Below are 15,082 nucleotides of genomic sequence, written 5' to 3' on the forward strand. Positions count from 1 at the left end.
CTGCCCCCATGAAGCAGGAGCCCTGGGGTCCCCTGCCCCCATGAAGCAGGAGCCCTGGGGTGCCCTCCCCCCATGAAGCGGGAGTCCTGGGTTCCCCAGCACACAGCGGTGCAGGCGCCCCTAGCTGCTTCCAGGGCCCCGCCCCAGCGGCTCCTCCTCATCCAGCCTGCAGACCCGCGCTCTCCAGCGCTCCACAAGGCCTCGTATACCCCTGGGTGGGGCTGCATCCAGGCACAGATCCCCAAACCCGCTAGGTGATCAGGAAGCTGAGGCGGCAGAACAGGGCAGCTGTCTGGCGGGCAGAGCCCCCTGCCTACTTTGCGGCTGGGCTACGTCCCCAGGCTGCCTCCCGCCCAGGGCTTCCTGTCACATGGACAGTGGTCTGGCATGGCCTGGCTGTCTGATGGATGTCAGTTTTGGAGTAGATCCCCATGACCTCACAATGGAGGCTACAGGGCAAGAAAGGGGTTGGGAGAGGCTGGGGAGGGCAGAGGGCCCGCCAGCCCCAGGCCAGAACCCCAGAGGAGGGCAAGAAGGGCAGAAATGTCACAGTTTTAGGACTCGCTTTTTAATTATCATGGTGACAAGCTTCTACTGCGGTTCTTAACAGACTAGAACATTCCAGACTGGAACAGGCCTGTGTACAGAAGAGCAGCCGGTGGGGAAGGAGCCCATGAAGGCAGCAAAGCAGCCGGCCTGCAGGCCAGAGGGGCACCGTGGCCTGCCCACCACAGCCCCAGGCTCCAGACCTCAAGGGGCCGGTGCAGTTCATTCTAGAACACCCAGCAGATGCTGCCAGTGGGCACGAGCTGGGGCCAAACACACCAGAACCACAGGGCGGCCACAGACTCTGAAGCTCAACAACCCGGTTCCGCCCCGTGTGAACACACTCCCGGAATACCGTGGGAAGTGTCAGAGGCCCAGTGGCTCTGAGTCAATCTTTTTTGGGGGTAGGAGGGTGACGCAGGAGGTCTTAAAAGCGAAGGGATAATGCAGGGTCACAAGGTCCAGCTAATTTGGGGGTCAAGTTCTGTCTTTATCTTCGTTATTTTTAAGTTCGCAATTTCTACCAAATAATTTAAAAATAGAAAAAAAAAAAAAATCCCAGTTTATGAGAGCAGAGAGCTGGGAAACAAGCCACAGGGGAAAATTAAATATTTCTGCATGAGCAGTCTGTCATGTGACTGCACCTACCAAGCACCCACTCTAACCTACCAGACCCCAGAGACGGAGCTGCATGGCACCTCAGACGCACCCTCCTCCTCCTCTCCTGCGTCCCCCACGGAGGCTTCTCATCTGGACTGCCCCGTTTCCCAAAGCCTAGGTCCTCGCCCAGTGACCTGCAAAATGTCCTCCCACAGGAGCCTATCACAGCAGGAATCAGCCCAACCCTGGTCCCAGGGTCTCCAATGGCAGGCTCCCTCTTCTGGACCTGAGTCTGCAGGGTGGTAAAATGGGTTTGTGTTCATTTCACCAATAATCTGTGCAAGTCGTCTTCCTTCTATAAGGGACTTGGTCAGCAGAGCATCTGTCCCGCCTGCCTCAGAGAATCCATGAGTCTAAGCATGGTCTTTTCAAAACATTTCTGAAACTACAAAATCCGTGAAGATACAAGGTAAAGTTTATGCAAATGAAAGCTTTCTGGAAATCTTGTGAGTGTTCACTATGATGTCACTTTCCTTGGCTATTTTAGAAACACTTTAAGTTTCTGAGGGGAATTTTGCCATGCACAGTAAGCCGGAAGACACCATTTTTGTTCTGCAACCCTCATATTTTAAAATACTGCTCTTTTTAAAAAGCAATTAAGATTTGGTGGCAAAGCACCGTACTGGCCAGATGTGAAAAGTGACTTCAGGGTCCAATTTTCTAACACCGACTCAGTAAAGAAATTATCCATATCCAGACAACCCTCGCTGTGCTCGCCTTGGAGTCCGTTACTTAAGAGTGGGATGCCCTCTTGGATGTCTGCCTTGGTTGGCTACACAGACCCTCTGGAAGGAAAACCGGTTTCTCTCTCTGGAAGGAACAGCATTGCTGAGAATGACCCCCGCCAAAGACCCCCAAGAAGCTGCCTGCACAGTCAGCAGCCCCTGAGGGAGGTGGTCTGCCAGGTCCTCGGTTTCAAAGTTCCAACGCTGTCCGCCCACTTCCTTACAGTTCACTCAAGATTTTACAACTTTTGCAGGCTCTTGGGCCGTGCCAAAATGAGTCCGGCTCAGGCAAGAAAAGTGGAAACTATTTTTGGCATCCAGAAGGGCAGCTGTAGGACGCGGACACAGTCGGCGCCGAAAAGGCATGCCTGCCTTTACAGATTTGGAGAGTCTCTAATCAGGGACGCATCCGGAAACCTCGAGGCCTGCAGCCAACTCGGGGCGCACTAGGCCTGGGCTGCGGCCGAGGGTCGGGGTCGGCCTCCGGGGAGGGGGCGTTCCGGGGAGAGGCGAGGTCGGCACGGGTGTCTGCGCCGCGCAGAGGCCAAGTGCGCGACACTTTGTACCCACTTGAGCGCCAAGTGGCAGCGAGTGTGGCACCCCCGCGAGAGGCGCGCCGGGGCGGAAACGCGCTCCGAGTCCTCCGTCTACACCCGGCTGCCCCGGAACTCGCAGACCCGCACCACGGCTGCCGCGCTCGCTGGGGCAGCGGAAGAGTCGAGGGAACGCGCGCCCCTCGAGGAGGGGATACCGGGCAGGAGGCTCTCGGCGCCCAGCGGACGAGGGGAAAGGGCGCCGCGGAGGGTCTCTGCGGGTCCGAGAGGGAATGTCCCCCAAAGAGGGGACGGGGCCACTGCGGTCCTGGAGGAGGGGGAGGCGCGGGGGCGCACCAACCTAGGGCAGGAGGGGGACCGAGAGGGGGCGCGGAGGAGGGAAACCAACAGGCGAGGGAAACGGGGAGGGGAGGCGCGGAGGAGGGGACGGGGAGGAGGAGGGGAAGGGGACGGGGAGGAGGGGGGGGGATACACCGCGCTCGGGCAGGGTGGGGACGGAGAGGGGCGGGAGCAGGGAGAACCGGGCGCGGAGGGGGCGCCAACGGACAGGGATGGGGCCCGGCGGGGGCGGCGAGCGGGGCTCTCCCGGGCTGCCCCAACAGCTTCCCCGTCCAGCCGGGGATTCCAAGCTGCTAACAAAGGAAGCTCCGGAGGCCGCGCGCCCCGCGCTCGGGTCGGCCCTCCGCGCCCGGGCCAAGGCGGACAAAGGCCGGAGGGCCACTGCGCGGCCCCCAGACCCACAGCCCCGCCTACGCCCTCTGGCCCCCCGTCCGGGCCCCCACCCAGCCACCCCCGGCCCCGCGCCCCCCGCACTCACAGGATGGAGGTCTGCGGCGCCACGGCGGGCACGGCCTCCAGCAGCAGATGCATGCAGCGCACGGTGGTACGGAAGCACAGACAGCGGCTCGGACAGCCGGCGCCCGGCTTCGGGGCGACAGTGGCCAGCGCGCCCCAGCCGCAGCAGAGCACGAGCGCCAGCAGGCAGCGACGCGCGGGGCCCGCGGGGCGCACGGCCATGGCCCTGGGCGCGCGACGCTCGGACGCAAGAGGACCGGGAGGGCCCGGCGCGACCCTGAGGGCTCCGGACTGCGCCCGCCCGCACGGCCCACGTCCCAGCTGTGCGCTGGGGGCGGGGGGCGCCAGCTGTGCACATGCGCGCGGCTCCTCCCTCCGCACCCTCCCGGAGGGCCGGGGCGGGGCGGGACCTCAGGCCCGGCGTCAAGCTGCTGCGCCCGGGTCCCAGCTTAGGGGCCGCCCGGCAGCCCTCTCTGGAGGCTCACTGGTGCAGAGGGATGATGGGGCCCCCGGGGACAAGTCCACGTCTGCACTTGGGAGCCGGGGGCCTCGGCCATCTCGCCTAGCTGCGCTTTCCACATGTGTGCAAAGGGTTTTCTGTGGGGTTGTTTTTTTTTTTTTTTTGGTCTTTGTTTTATAAAAGCGCTTTTAGCGTGCTCACTTTGTTCCAGGCGCGGTTCCAAGGGGCCTCTCCCTCTCTCTCTCTCCCTCTCTCTCTCCTGCACTCTACCTCTCTCTTCCTCTCTCTCAATCTACCAACTTCCCCTCCTCTTTCTGTGAACACACACAGGCTGCAGCAGGATTGAAGCCAAGCAGCCTGGCACCTGCCTGTGCCCGCCCCCCCCACCCCCGACCTGCTTTCAGCCAGTGCTGGCCCCAGGGCACTGTCTGTGGCACAGAGGACATTTATGTCCAGTCCAGGGTTCAGTGCTGAGACAGGTGGACTGACGCTCAGTGCCCTTTAGCTCCCTGCCTGGAGGACACACCCAGAGGAAACCCTTGCACCCAGCCCAAGTGGGACTTGGGTGGAACCACCAGCAGACACAGGAGGAGCTGTGGAAAGGAGGGGACACTGAGTCACACACATACATGTCTGCAATTTTGTTCTAACACTCTACATGTTATCCACTGATTCTCGCAAGAACCCAGTCCCTGCATTTGGCAGATGAGATCGTCACCAAGTGCCAGTGTCCAGGCGCAGCCCTGGTGTGTGATGTGTCCGTTGTGTGGGCTGGTGGCAGTCTAACCCAGGGGTGCCGGAGGGTGTACAAGGTGAGACTGGTGAGTGACCAGGCACCTTCCTGGGGATGGGCGAGCACATACCTGCAGGGCACACAGCTTCAAGGGTCCCCATCTGGGGGCAGCTGAGCTGGGGTCTGACTCAAGGCCCTTCTGGAGGCTTGTGTGTGTGTCCTTGAGACCACTGTCCCCACTACCACATGGAGCAACCTTCCTGCTCACCTAGGGACCCAGCACAAGCCATCCCAGGGTGCTGTATACTAAGCAGTCATAAACGTCCCCCAGTGGGCACTCCTGGGCTCCCCGTACTTCTACAAGTCCCCACCTAAATGCCCCGCAAGAATATTAAGCTTATCATGTCAGAAACGTGAAATGTGACTCTCCCTGAAAATGTATTTTTCCTCCTGAATCACTAATTTGGTCCTCCAAACCACTTCCCCGTAACTTCCCCCTGGAAGTTGTCCCCACCCTCATCCTTACTGCGCTTCATGGAGCTGTGAATTCCAATTCCAGGTGCTCATCACGGCTGGAGAAACTCTGTTCTCTGTAGCCTTGCTTTCCATAACCATTGACAGTCCCGTCCCTCGCCGCCGCCCCCGGCTCCTGGGGACCCTGCCTCCTGGGTCTGCTGACCATCCTCCCTGCAGGGGACAGAGAATATGTCACAGCTGTGGCCGCACCCCTTCCCAGTCCAGACATCGGATTGAAGTGGGCAAAGGCCATGTTTCACGAAACACCTTCAATGTCCGCCCACCCCAGGAGGTGTGGGCCTCTAACACACATTGTTAGCTTCTCTTCTCAGTTAGGCAGCTCTGTCCACACCAGCCGTGGGGTTAATTGTAGGCGTCCGTCTGGCTGGGGGTGCACACAGTGCTTTGATCAAACGCTAATCTAGGTGTGGTGCTGTAGGGATTTTGTAGATGAGATTAGCATTGGTTGACAGCTAGGATCTGTTAACGTGAAGTCAAGAAGATTACCTGCCACAATGTGGGTGGGCTTCACCCAAGCGGTTTAAGGTCTTAAGAGTAAAAGCTGGGGGTTCCCAGAGAAGAAATTCTGCCTCAAAACCGCAGCCTCGACCCCTGCCTGAGTTTCTAGTCTGCTCCCCTGCTTTACAGATTGAGGAATCCCCAGTCCCCACAATCACAGGAGCGGGTTCCTTAAAACCAATCTGTCCATCCGTCTTCCTTCCTTCCTTCCTTCCTTCCTTCCTTCCTTCCTTCCTTCCTTCCTTCATCTTCCGATTGTGCTGTTTCTCCAGAGACCCCTGGCTGACACAGCCGTTTGCAGAGCGCTGGCTGAGGAGGTGTGGGGGGAGGCCAGTACCAGCATCCATGCCTGAAAGAATTCACCCTACTGAAGCTCCTTCTGCTGGGCTGAGGGCACTTCCCGCATCTTGCGTTCATTATTTCCTGCTCCTGCCCTCTAGAGGCCCAGGGAAGCCTCACACCCCAGGCTCCTGACTTGCCCCAGAACATCCAAGGACTTCAAAGCTACAGAAGGTCGGCGTGGCCCAGGACCCAGGTGAGATATCCCCATTTCCCTTTGATGGCGATTTTGCAAATCTTATTATCTGGCCCAAATCCTGCTATCTCTGTGCTAATTGATAACTTTTAGTTGCTTTGGTATTCATACAAAGAAGCCAAGATAAGGGGTGAGGAAATTCTGTGCTAACCTCAACCCTCTGTTTTCTGTGAATGCGATCTTTCTAGAGTCTCAGGGTGACCCTGGAGACTGAAGACAATGCGAGGTGTGTGTGCAATGACCTGCAGATGAAGAAGTCACCAGCACTTGGAGAATCGAAGCTCCTTGCCAGAGGACTTGTAGCTAATCGGGGGAGGATGGGGCGGGGGGAGGGAGGTGGCTCTGCACTCACATGGTGCCAAGCCCTGGCGGGAGCTGCCACTCAATGCTGGGAACCCTCTGAGACCTCCGCTGGGCCGCTGCACCCCACCCCAGTCCCCCCTTATCCTCTGCAGAGTTGCCTGGGGCCACCTGGAGCCTGGCACCTGGACGTCCTTATAGCCACAGCCCAAGGCCGCGGCTGCGCCAGGGCTGGCCCTTGCCCTCAGGCTGCAGAGCTGAGGGGGGCAGTTCCTCTCCTGCTCAGTCCGCTGCCCCCCCTCCTGAGAGCCCCCGTTGTCCATCTGGCTCTGGTGAGAAGCCCCAAGCCCAGGGTGCTCATCACCCTTCATGCCCACAGGGTCCCCCTGAAGTTGGCAGTTTGTGTTTCCTGCTGCACCTTCACGGGGTAATGATGTCACCTGTGTACCTGCCTGGCTCCCTGCCAGGCGGGGCAGTCCTCAAGGATGTGTGCAGAAAAGGGCGCGGGTTTGGTACCAGAACCAGGCAGCCTCACGCTCTTGGCCACTCTCTTCTCCTCCCTGGGTCTCAGTTTCCCCATCTGTGACAGGAGGCCAGGTGGCAGCGAGTCTGAAAGATGTAGGAGCTGCCTGCACACGGTCCTCTACAAGAACGCAGCAGGCTGAGCCCCCTTCTTGCCGGGAGGCTTCCTGGGGTCTGGGTGGGCCCTGAGTCTGGAGGGCTGGAAGGCCGCCGTGGGGCCATTCCCAGACGATGAGTCAGCCCCTTGCAGAACCTGGCTGTGCCTGAGGCTCAGGCCTCCCTCCACAACCTTCACCCCCCTCCTGCGAATTCCTCCCCCTGTGCCCGCCCAGCCCCCACCGGCTCCGCCCACGGCAGCCACACCGAAGACCTGCACCTGGGCAGCAGGAGTCTGGGCTCTCAGTCCTGGAGGCCAGGAGTCCTCCAGCAAGGTATCAGCGCGTGGGAGCCTCCTGGAGGCTCCAGGACAGAACCTGCCCCAGGCCTCTCTCCAGCGCCTCTGGTGCTCCTGGCCATGTAGACGCATCCCTCCCACCTCTGCTGTGGTCCTCCATTGGTGCTCCCTGTGTCTGTCTGCCCTCGCGGCGTCCTTTCCTCTTCCTCTTGGACCACACTGGCTTAGAGCCCTCCCCGCCATCACTTCCTAACGTGGCTAATTGTATCCACAGCAACCTTCTTCCACACAACGTCACATTCTGAGCTCCCAGCGAGGGCGAGGTTTCTGGGGTCAGAGGCAACGGGGCAGAGATGGAGTCAAGTTCTGTGGCCACATCGAAGGGCCTGTCTCCCTCGTAAGTGGTCGTGAACTCCAGCAGGGAAGGTACTTGGCATGGAGGCTGGGTCACAGCAGTTCCCAGGCAGGAGTAGCTTACAAAATAAAGGTGAGTGGCGTGGCTGAGGGGCTTGAAGGCAAGGCCACGGTGCTGGGCTCCACCGGCGAGGCCCGGGTGCGCATGAACCTGATACTCTAGAACGTAACGCCTCTGTCTCTCCGTCTCCCTGTCCCTCCCCAGAGCTGCCCCAGGCATCCCATACCTTGCCAGTGTGGTCAAGAAAAGAGAAATCTTAAAAAGCCTTTTTCTTCGGAGGGTCGTGTTCCAGTTGCTTCTCCCCCTGAGGAATGTGTGCGTAAATTCTGTACAGCTCTGGTGTCTTTGTGTAAGTCGAGCTACACACTTGAATTCAGTGGTTTTCTCAGATCACAGGGGTTCTCCTTGTGCCCGCAGGACGGGCTCTGGCAGCAGAGGGCAAGTCCAGGAGCAGGGTCCCAACTGAGTAAGGCTGTTCCCGACCACGACCACGGGCCCTGGGCACAAACAGCGGGCGCCCGCCCAGCCCATCGACACACACCGTCTGGTGCATCTGCCCAGGCCCCCGTGTCGGTCGGGTTCCAGGAGGACACGCACGCACACATGCACGGTTGAGCCAGGAGAGGTGAACTGAGCCTAGCTTTCTGAGGTGGGCGAAGGGACCCTAAAAGAACCAAGGGGCGTGAGGATCCGCCCCCTGCGCATCTCCACCCCTCCCAGGCCTCGGAAGGCAGGGGAGGGGCGGTAACACGCCCCGGCCAGACCTGTAATCCGCCCAGCCGCAGCAGGTGGACCCTGTGACTCTCCCTTCAGAGCTCGAGGCCTGGAGAAGGCTGGTGAGCACCGGGTCCACGCAGCGAGCAGGGCCCCTGCCCTGAGAAACCCACAGTTTGGGGCAAACACAGACTTCTCCGTGAGCCACGGGATGGAAGCGGAGCTGAGTCACATGACACGTGCCTGGCTCAACATCACAGTCAGTCCCTTCTCTCTGGAGACGGCCTGTGTCACCTCCACTGCACAAGCCACCCCTGCACCCTGGCGCCCACCGCCCTCCTTGGGGGGCCCTCCAGCGCCCCCAGCCTTCTCTGGCACCTGAAGCCCATCTTGCCAGCCTGGGGAAAACAGACCGTGTTGGTTTGTTGGGCAGAGCTTCTGACTCTGCCTGTCTCGGCTGTGGATGCTCCTGGAGAGGCCGGGTCTGCCTTTGCTGGATGAAGGGTGAGTGGGGGCGTTTTCCCAGAGGAGGGCCCGCCTCCTTTCTTTCGTTTCTTCCCTGTGCAGTCCGCAGCCCTGTCCCTGGGGACCCCGCATCGCCCACCCGCCGGCAGGTGCACCACGCCCTCCTCCCCACGTGGCTCCATGCTGCTTCCCATCGCCCTGGCATCCACATCCTGGCATCCCGGCAAGACAGCCGGGGAGGGCAGCCGGGGAGGGCAGCCGGGGAGGGCAGCCGGGGAGGGCAGATGGGGAGGACAGCTGGGGAAAGCAGCTGGGGAAAGCAGCCGGGGAGGGCAGCTGGGCAGGACAGTCAGGGAGGACAGCCGGGCAGGGCAGCCGGGGAGGACAGCCGGGGAGGACAGCCGGGGAGGACAGCCGGGCTGGGCTGGCGACACCCCCCACGAGGCCTCTGGGAAAGGTCTGTGGAGCAAGTGGGTAAGCAAGGCGCCTTCCGGGTGGAGAACAAAGCTCACGTAAGGATCCTTCAAATAGAGCTTTTCATGCTTACTTTGTGATTTTGGGTTTAATAAACATGTATTCAGACTCTCCCCAGGAGTTTTAATACTCGCCCCTCAACATGCAGCGTTTTCAACTAGATAAAAAGTCACTTTGTTTGAAGCTCACAGAGCCTTTCCTGGACCCTCCTGGCTCGGTCGTGGGGTTGCTCCTAGAGAGGACGCTTGACTTCTCCCTGGGAGGAGGGCATCCCCTTTCCCGGGCCAGGGGGGCAGCCCAGGGGAACTGAGGCCACGAGAAGCATGGGGCAGTCCCAGCCTCTGCAGGAGTGCGTGCTTTCCGTAAAACCCGGCAGTCTCTGCGAGCTGTGTGGGGGGCTCTCAGAGCCCTCATGCGGGACCGACAGAGCACTGAGGAGTCTCCACCTCCCATTTTGGCGAACACACTTGCCCCCAGCCGGAGGCACACAGTGCAATGCTGAGCATGCGCTCGGCTGACCCAGGTGAAATCATTAGTAGCTCTTGCCAAAAATGCCCCATAATCCTTTCTAATAAATTAATCACTTTCAGAACAATAGCGTGGGCTGTGGGCTCGCGGGCCCCTGGCTGCAGCCGGCTGACTAATACTTCCTAATCTCTGAGAGTCTGCACACAATCAGTGTAAACAAGCCCCACATTACCCAGCAGCCCAGGAATGTCAGCCCCAGCGCCACGGAACGGGAGCTCAGCGTGGGTGTGCACGCCGTCCCGCCAAGGAGCGAAGGGGCTTGTTTCATGACAAAATCCCAGGATCCTCCCTTGTCAACTCAGCATGATTTCGAAAGTCTGCGCACATCACACAGGGGCCACGTGCGGCCCGACTTTGGACAAACCAAGCCGTCAGAAGCGCGGAGTCCCTGTCCTTGGGATGGAACCGCGTGCCCAGAAGGGGCATAAAGGACACGGGCTGTGTGTGTCGTGGGGCCGGCGCCCCACGCAGCAGGGGCCACCGGGGCCCGCGCCCCTTTCCACCAGCCTGGACTTCTCTAAGGAGTAAAGCTTGCTTCCCAGCTGAGGGGAAGGGACACCTGCTCACTTTGGGAAAGGCAGTTCAGGCCTCCGTGTGCGAAATGAGTTCACATCTCTGAGCTCCCAGCCGATGAGTCACTTGCATGGCCCCGATTGGCAGGGAGGGCTCTCAGCACGCTGAAGGACATGGCCTTCTTTGGTCAGAGTTGTCATGACACGGAAACTTCATGATTTCATACCCAAACTGCACTCCACACCACAAGGCAACAAAGCCAGGCTAGGAGAACCGTGAGCATGGTGACCGGCACGTCCTGAAGCCCTCGTGTCTGGTGGGGTCACCGAGTGCAGGCTGATGCCCTCCGCCTGGCCGCCCTTCCCCGGCGGGACCCTGGCCAGCCTGGCACTGGGGTGCGGGCTCACCCCGGGCACACTGAGGACACGGGCCGGCCGGCCCGCAGGCAGACCGTGCAAACACAGGTCACGGGTGTGAAGGTCTCCGTGCGTTAACCAGACGCCTCAGCGTGTCCTGTTTTCCTTTCTGACGGTTTCGTCTTCGGAGCAACGTGGATTCGACACCGACTGTGCTTTGAGAGGACACTGTCTGAAATACTGTACGGAAACTGATGGAAACAAAGACATGGATACACATCTTGGCCAAGATGTGGCTTTGCTCCGTGGCCCCCAAATTTCAGACCTAATGCCCGCCCTATAGGTCAAAAGTTCAAGCTTTTCCGCTGCTTTTCCTTGTCATTGTCATTAGAGAAACCAGATCTCGGACTGACGGTTCGTGTCATTTTAATTTCTCCGTTCAGCTCTTGTGGGTTCCCACAGTGACTTATTTAACCGTGTTTCTGCAGCCAGAGCATCAGAGGCATCCCACTGGTGTTTGCAAATGACACCGATGTTGTGGCCAGACCCTGGAGTCTTCAGTGAGCTCGGGGAGCTTCCCCGGACAGGTGTTCTGGCCGCCTGGTGTGCGTTGAACCATGTCCCCCGAGAAGACGTGGACGTCCTACCCCCAGCCCCTGGGGATGTGACCTTATTTGGGAATAGAGCTGCTGCAGACGTGGCTGAAGTCGGAGGAGAGCAGGTGGGGCCCTGTGTTCTCACAGGAACAGGGGAGTGATGGGGACACGGTCACAGAGAAGGGCCCTGTGGCGACGGAGCAGAGGTGGGCACGGGGCACCCTACACCAGAGGGCCCCAGGGACTGCGTGCAACCCCACGAGCCGGAAGGGGCAGGGAGGGCCTACGTCAGGAGCTTTCAGCAGGAGCGCGACCCCGCCCACACCTCGCTCTTGAACTTCTGTCCTCCGGAACTGGCAGAGAAGACTTTCTGTTGCTTGGGGTACTTTGTCACGGCAGCCGCAGGGACGGTCCAGGTCTGGGAACACTCTGCGCCCTGGTGGTGTGTTGGGCAGAGCTGGTCCTCAGGCTTCTGGGGGGCAGCTGGCCCCACTGAGAGGTGCCCCGGCAGCTCTCCTTCCTGCTCCTTTCCCCCCTGCTGATTTTAACGTGTCCTTTCCCGGTGACAAACCGTAACTGTGATGTGACCGTTTTCTAGGTGTCGAGGCCTAGTGAATGCCCGAACCTAGGAGCAGTGGAAGGGTCTGGGACAAGCCTGCAGGAGTCCTGCCCCTCGCTCTGTCCGGCCCAGAGCAAGTGCGCACACGGAGACTCCAGCGCGGCCGGGCTCACAGAAGGTCCCTCCCAGCCCGTCATCTAGGCCTCAGCACGCGGGCCGCACCTGTCACAGCCCCTCAGCCCGGGAGCGCATGCACGGCCCTTCCTCTGGGAAGGGGATTGATTCCAGGATTCTCAGAACATGGAGCTGGGCGTGGACTCGGGCTGGCACATTCCTTCATCTGTGGCCCTTTCTCCCTGGAAGTGCACCTAGGCAGGGCAGGAGTCTTGGGGACCCAGGCCCGAGCAAGGCTGATGGGGGGGCGTAACTGTTTGGAAAAGGGTCCACGGGCACAGAGCACATGGACACTCGAGAGCCTGACTTCTCATGGCTCGCAGGGGCAAGCCAACCAGTACTCACTGCCGCCCCACCCTCGGGTCTGGGCATGTCAGATCTCAGCCAGAGTCTAGCCTGTTCTTGTTATAAAGCTCAATCTTGATTCACGCCGCTTCTAGATCCTTTTAATTATCAGGCATTCCTTCAAAATCACTAGCCGATTTTGAGCTTCATAAGCTGCAGGAGTGATAAATTTCAGCTCTTGACCCCACTCCACAAGATGACCCTGTACATATTAAGGATGGGCATTCTACTTCATCATGTTGTATCTTGTGCCCTGAAGGATAGGCTGAAGTCCCATCTCTGGGAGCTGTGTGTGTGACCTCCCAGGGAAGCAGGATCTTTGCAGATGGTCCAGGTGAGATGAGATCGCTGGGGTGGCCCCGACAGGTGATGACTGTCATCCTAATGAGAAGAGGCGACACACTGTGTGAAGAGGGGCTTGGAGGGCGGAGGGGCAGAGATGCCCAGGACCACCAGGAGCTCCCAGAAGCTGGAAGAGGCAGGAACGACCTTCCCGGGGGCGTAGATCTGGATCTCAGACTTCCAACCTCCTGAATTGGGAGAGAACACATCCTGTGGTGTTAACCTCTCCGGTCTGTGGCACTTTGTTCCGACAGCCTCGGAAAGTTAGTATCCCAGCAATCGTAACTCTGTGCTCTGTAGGAATCCTTATTTTAGGGACGCACGATTACGCAAGGCTTCCCCGGTCTTATGTTGGCCTTCGGCTCGGACACCAGGCCTGGACCATGTGCTTGTGCTCCAGACGAGGCGGCTCCGGCCCGAGCGGAATGCACCGTACCCCTCCCTTCCCGGTCACCTGAGGAGGGTTCCAGAAGGAATGACAAGTGCGGGAAGCACCATGAGCTGCGGATGGGGAGCACCTGAGGGAGGGCAGCCATGGAGAGGGCCCCAGAGGGCCCGAAAGTGGAAGCAAGGTCAGTGTATGCGAAGAGCCCTGAGCTAGGTCTGAGTGTGACCGGCCCGTCTGAGCGCATCTCACCGGGCTCTCAGAGCAGCCAGAGGGTCATTGCTCCCGGCCACCGTCGGCGGCAGATGAGCAGGACCAGGGAGTCTCCGTAAGTAGTGGTCTCCCAGGCTCACCGTCGGAGTGGCTACTCACCCTGAAGACTTCAGGGTTCCAGGACGTAGCCTGTCCCCAGAATAGCGGAGAAAAATGACCCTCCCTCTGCCCTTCCATGTTCTAGGCTGGGCCCCCTGTACCAGGAGAAAAACGAGGGACAGAAGTCACACGTATACCTTACCTGCACACAGGGGACACCCCAGGAATTCTCCACCGAGAGGAAGCTCCCGCGATTTACAATCGTCCTTCCCTGCCAGCTCAGAGAGGGAGGCCCCCTGACAAACCAGCGTCAAGTCCCCCACAAAAGGGAACTGTAGCCTTTGTCTTTAGAGCTTCTCCTCTGCCTTCCTCTCTCAAAATATTCAGAGCAAAAGAATCCTTGTGCTAAAGAGGCCTCTTTGGGAGGGCACATTCTGGTCTCCCACACCACCCAGATGAAGGCACGGAATAAACCGCATCCCAGGACAGGTTCATGAAACATAGCTGGGGTCCTGGCCGCCGGTCTCTTAAACTGGGATTTTCTGTTGTGCCAAACCAAGTTGTAAATGAACCCAGGCCTGTGGTCTCAGTGCTCCGTGTTTGTCCTCCAAGGCTATGCTGCTCGTCACCATGGCCACGGCAAGCGAGGAATTTAGCACACTCTCCCACTGGTCCCGTGAAAAAGAAAACCACAGGCCCCCACATGGTGTTACTTAAGCCAAGTCACCAAACTGGGCCTTCATACCTGACCTGACTGCCGTTCCAACCTCCCCCGAAAATGTGAGTCTTACCTAGTCGGTCAGCCACTTTCTGATCAGCACCAAGGAGGCCTCTGTCCCCCGGGCCTTCTCCAGCCCCCAGCGGAAGACGAAGCCCCCTGCCCTTCCCCCAAAGGGAAGGTGACCTTGCCTGAAACAATCCTTTCTTCACTTTTGCCGGTAACTTCCTTGCCCGCCCTCCTTCCAGTAAAAACCATCCTTTTTGTACAAGTCCTCCAAGCTACCCTCCACTTGCTAGACAGGATGCTGCCCCATTCATGAATCCCTTCATAAAGCAAATTATCTTCAAATTTACTAGGTTGAATTGTGTTTTTCAACAATCCGTACCACTCTGAACTCTTCCAGGCACACCCTGACTTACAGAGCTCATTCTATGAGCAGCCAGGTCTTGGGAAAAGCTTACCAGGGCCCAGGAACCTAGGTTTGAACGAGCAAGATGAGGCGCAGGAAGGACAGGAGTGTGGAGGACACCCGTCTGGCAGAGGACCAGAGACTGGAGGTGACACAGCCTCAGGTGGGGCTAAGAAAGGGGGCCATTTCCTTTTTCAGAGAGAGACAGATCAAGATTCAGATCACTTGAGGAGGCCGTTGTAGATCTGGAAAGTGAGCAGGGTGTCCCTTTATTCTGCAGGAATATAAAAATGTGACCACACTTTGCATCTGAGAAGCCCAAAGTATTTCAGAGTATTTGGGAATTAAAGGTGAGTTGGATTATCCTTGGGAAATGTTTTTGTCAGCATAGCGACTGATACTACGTGACTCACAAGCAATGAATGGCTCCAGGGCTACAGGTGGGAGTGGGGAGGGGGGAGCTGGGTCCCACACAGGTGCTGGGGCGAGGTGAAACCACGGGCCAGGCTGAGCTG

General features: G+C 59.0%; 2 protein-coding genes across 3 annotated transcripts in view; one reads left to right on the plus strand and one right to left on the minus strand.

Moving 5' to 3' along the window:
• Window positions 1-3,615, minus strand: part of LOC118007337 (peroxidasin homolog) — a 74,269-nt gene extending 70,654 nt beyond the window's left edge. The window contains exon 1 of one of the 2 annotated variants that reach the window (XM_035000361.1): window positions 3,303-3,615. In XM_035000361.1, coding sequence (XP_034856252.1) covers window positions 3,303-3,502 — 200 coding nt within the window. In that variant the 5' untranslated portion in view covers window positions 3,503-3,615. The remainder of the gene's footprint in view (window positions 1-3,302) is intronic. The other variant, XM_035000360.1, reaches the window with a different exon arrangement.
• Window positions 3,616-5,947: 2,332 nt separating this feature from the next.
• LOC118007338 lies at window positions 5,948-9,087 on the plus strand. The gene is made up of 4 exons (XM_035000365.1): window positions 5,948-6,043; window positions 6,232-6,675; window positions 7,534-7,746; window positions 7,879-9,087. The coding sequence occupies exons 2-4, from the start codon at window positions 6,292-6,294 to the stop codon at window positions 8,287-8,289; spliced, it is 1,008 nt and encodes a 335-aa protein (XP_034856256.1). The 5' UTR covers window positions 5,948-6,043; window positions 6,232-6,291; the 3' UTR covers window positions 8,290-9,087.
• The last annotated feature ends 5,995 nt before the right edge of the window (window positions 9,088-15,082 follow it).

The sequence above is a fragment of the Mirounga leonina genome, unplaced genomic scaffold (genome assembly GCF_011800145.1).
Source record: "Mirounga leonina isolate KUSES-001 unplaced genomic scaffold, KU_Mleo_1.0 Mir_118, whole genome shotgun sequence".
In the NCBI taxonomy this organism is placed as follows: Eukaryota; Metazoa; Chordata; class Mammalia; order Carnivora; family Phocidae; genus Mirounga; species Mirounga leonina.